General features: G+C 40.5%; 1 protein-coding gene across 1 annotated transcript; it reads right to left on the reverse strand.

The window, feature by feature from the left end:
* Positions 1-986: 986 nt before the first annotated feature.
* Positions 987-3,130, reverse strand: LOC112184173 (cyclin-dependent kinase F-3). Its single transcript, XM_024322447.1, has 2 exons — positions 3,098-3,130; positions 987-1,871 (listed from the first exon to the last, which is right to left on the reverse strand). Exons 1-2 carry the CDS (start codon positions 3,128-3,130, stop codon positions 987-989), a joined length of 918 nt encoding a protein of 305 aa, XP_024178215.1.
* Positions 3,131-4,093: the final 963 nt, after the last annotated feature.

Raw genomic sequence — 4,093 nt, forward strand, 5'->3', positions numbered from 1 at the left:
TATGAAATCCTAGTTATGTGATGAATTTTTAGCTTTTGAATCTCTTTTTCGATTACAAGGTTTTGTGAATGCTTTGTTTGATTTTGTTTTATAAAATCTTTTATATGTTTATGTCTTAGATTGATCACCTAAAATATGAGCATGTAATTTGGAGCTAGTTTTAAGGTGCAGTGCGTTCACGGTCTTAAAACACTAAAGTAGTAATGCCTACATGTTAGGTGAAATCAAACAAATAGAATACATGCTAGGATGGCGTTCCTCACTAGTTTTGTACTATAAAATCAATCTTTCCAAAGAGCTTAATGTGTTTATGTGTGCTTAATGAGTTAATTTGATAGGGTAGCGTTCTACACCTTGACTGCATACAAGCAAGCTTAGGATGCAGTGCGTTCACGGTTCTAAGTAATTTTGGGAAAAATAAGGCTTTAGCGGCGATCCTAAAGTTCTTGATTGGTTTCATTCACATGCCTTTGTAATTGAAGATTAGGTTAAATTGTCTTTCTCTGATCATAACTAGTGGTGGATTACGAAGTTCTCAACGTCCATACATCTGATTTAGAATCCCTAAAAATTGCAACATTTTCTTTCCTTTATTGCTTGCATTTTCAAAACCTAAACCCCCCTTTCATTTAGTTTTTGTGTCAACTTTATTTCCCTTTTCTTTCTTTAGTTTTTGATAGTTTTGTTCAATTAGTGCAATTTGTGAAAGTACCCTCAATCCCCGGACTGAACGATCCCTGCTTATCCTAAAGACAGGGTAATTTTGTGCGCTTAATTCAGGCGTACCAACAATAAGGGTGATGAATGTCACCATCTTCATTAAAAGAACAGATCAGTTCAAAGTTTGTACAATTACATTACTTCCTATTCAAAATCAGATCTATTTGTGCCTCATTACTGGCAAATAAATCGTTAAATGGAACTTAGACATCTACTGCAACTCTGGTCTCCTTGCCTCAATAGGCTCCCAGTATTGGCTGCATGGTTTATAACTCTCTCATCTTTGGAACCATACTGTTCCTTGTATGAGTGCAATATGAGAACCCAGGAGGAGCGTCAACATTCTGCCCTCTCTTGAAGAAGGGATGTTGGAGAGCTTCCTTAGCACTAGGCCTTTTCGAAGGGTCCCAAGAACAAAGAGACTCTATGAGATCGATGGCCGATTCACTGGCATATGGCATCAATGCTTGAAGACCCACACCATTATCCGGCCCAAGTTTAGGCATCATCCGTGAATCCCTACTTGGAGCCCTGATGACTTCGCATATCCTGTAAAGCTGATCTGGCGAATCGTCACCCTGGAAGAGAGGGTGCAAGAGAAACAACTCTGCGATGATCGTCCCCATCGCCCATATGTCTACCTTCTCATCGTACTCAAAAGGTCGAAGGCTCTCGTTTTTCACAAAGACCCGAAACAGCATCTCGGGGGCTCTGTACCACCTTGTGGTGACGTAATGATGATGGGCTTGGCCGCCGCAGTCGATCTCTGTAGCAGTAACCAGATTCGAAATCTTGATGTCGCCCTTGTTCACCAAAAGATTCTCCGGCTTCAGATCCTGGTGCATGAACCCGCGTTGGTGATGCATGAATTCAAGGCCTTGCAACACCTGACGGCTCAATGATCGGATTTCGGCCTCCGAGAAAGGGATTATCCTGCTCCGCCTCTCATTAATAAGATCACCAGGGCTACCTTCCATGTACTCAAAAATAAAGAAGACGTCGTCGTCTTGGTATTCAACACCCTTGAAGCTCACTATATTGGGGTGCTCCAACCTAGTGAGAGCACGGACTTCCGGTACATATGCCCACGGATCACTGTCTGGCGTCAGATGTTTGATTGCCACAAACTGACAGGAGTCGTTGTCGATGGCCTGATACACCCACCCAAAACTCCCTTCACCAACCAGCCTTAGGTGGTGTTCGGTAACGTTTTCAAGTCATCTTTTTCATTTTATAAAATGAAAATGCGTTCGTTGGTCTGTTTTCAAAAATGTAAAAAATAATTTTTGAAAATATTTTTTTATTTTACTCGTAAAACAGGAAAACGACAAATAGACGTTTTCACATTTTCATTCTCATATTTTAGAAAACACGGAGATATATTTTCCAAAACAAAGAAAAAAAAGAACGTGCTATCTTCTTTCATATTCTCACGTCGCTATCTTCTTCTCAAGTCTCTCTCTCATCTCTTGTTGTCATCTTCTCTCGTTTTTGAAAATTGCTTTCGGAATAAGCTACCGGACACATTTTCGGATCTCAAAAATCCAATTTTGTTTTCTCGTTTTTATTTTCAAAATCGATTTTTGAAAAATCATTTTTAAAAACGTTACCGGACAAGCCCTTAACTATCTCGTATCTATCCATGGAACAAAACCCAGACACAAATCAAAGAATTGGAAACCTCTCAATTGTAGTCTTGGACTACGAAATCAGTGTTGATTTCGCAGCACTACTCATCCTCAGAAGAATTAGAAACCCAAAGAATTGGAAACCCTAGCGCACACTTAACACTCTCCCACCGAAATTGGGAAGAAGAGCAGTGGATTCATTCGTGGAGTCCTCGGATCCTATTTATAATGTCCTAGCACTCCCTTTTCCTACTCACCTGCGGACTTGTTTCGACAAGGGCATTTCAGTCATTTGCTTTACTTGCGTGAGCCTAAAGCTTGAAATCAACGCTTCCTGATCTCACGAGTAACTGAGAGATTGAAATCAACGGTTCCAACAAAGCGACACCGTTTCTCCCGAACTCAACAGGATGTCTTCAACTGTTCATGTCTTAATGGCTTAGTTTACTTGGAACCCACGAAGATTATCCTAATCTACGCGTCAACACCTGGCGCCAGTTGCCAAAACGCGCTTTCTAGCGAGTGGTGAGAACGCGCTTCACTCGCGTCTATAATACGAGAAAATCCGACCCCCTTCTATAATTTTACCTTCTCTCTTTTGGGATTCTTAACCTATATAAACCCCCGAAGACTTGATTTTCTATCCCGCAATCACAAATTTCTCTGAAGGTTTCGATTTCTCTCGATTTGGGGTCATCGGAGACGAACACAGTTCGCGACTGTTCCCGGAGATATCCGTGCGGCCCAACCCGATCGGCGGTTCCGCTTCCACGATCCGACATTGTTTCGCTGTCAATTGAATCCACCCCGCAGCCCTAGAGTTCTCTGATTCTTTCAGATTGCTTCAAGTATATCGAAGGCTTTGTTCGTTGCAATTACAGAGGGGTTTTGCTATTGCCTCTGAGATTTCTCAGATTCGATTCGAATTCATCGGCGGAGGGTTGCAGAAGTCTTTATCAGTGCGAGGTATCGAATCGGTGATCAGAGAAGAGTTAGGGTTCGGCGTTCAAGGGAGATTGCGGCGGTTTGATTTGTTTGACCTCAGTAGAGTAATCGGAGAAAAAAGAAAATAAGATCTTGAATTTTTGTACTGTTTGATTATTTTTTCTTGGGAGTTTAATATAAGGCCTTTATATTTTTTAAAAGGCCTTTGATTATCGTTGGGTGTTTAGGTGTTATACCTAATTTCTTATTTGGAAGGAAAAGTAAAAAAAAAAAAAAGAATATTTACCATGGCGGTGTACTATAAATTTAAGACTGCAAGAGATTATGATTCTATTGCTATGGACGGTCCTTTCATCTCAATTGGTATATACTCAAAGAAAAAATATTTGAATCCAAGCATCTAGGGAGGGGTACTGATTTCGACGTTTTGGTCACCAATCCCCATACCAATGAAGGTTGGTTCGGTTTAGTTTAGTTATTCCCTTCTTAACTTTTTTCTAATTGAAATATGGGTCCTGGGAGTATGAGTTGATTGGTATGATTTTGGGGTTTTCAAAACTAGTTTTGGGGTTGTCTTAAATTTTAAGTGATCTTAAGTTTATAGCTATACTTCGAGTACCATGATTTGCAGAAGAAATGAACAATGAGAAGCAGAGACTCCATTCTAACTCTGGAGAGCACATGATCGTCAAGCAGTGCGTCTCCAAATCCTCTCATCTTCTAATTCACTCATTTTCCATATTCGAAACTCTAAAACCCTAAATCTCAAATGCTCACTCCTAACGGTGGAATTCACCCAA

Source organism: Rosa chinensis, chromosome 2 (assembly GCF_002994745.2).
Source record: "Rosa chinensis cultivar Old Blush chromosome 2, RchiOBHm-V2, whole genome shotgun sequence".
Classification (NCBI taxonomy): Eukaryota; Viridiplantae; Streptophyta; class Magnoliopsida; order Rosales; family Rosaceae; genus Rosa; species Rosa chinensis.

Excerpts from the sequence above, each read along its gene's own strand:
- LOC112184173 (XM_024322447.1), bottom strand. The coding sequence starts at position 3,130 with ATGTCGGATCGTGGAAGCGGAACCGCCGATCGG. Across the intron at positions 1,872-3,097 it reads GAAGCGGAACCGCCGATCGG|GCCATCGACAACGACTCCTG; the intron begins GTTGGGCCGCAC and ends TGGGTGTATCAG.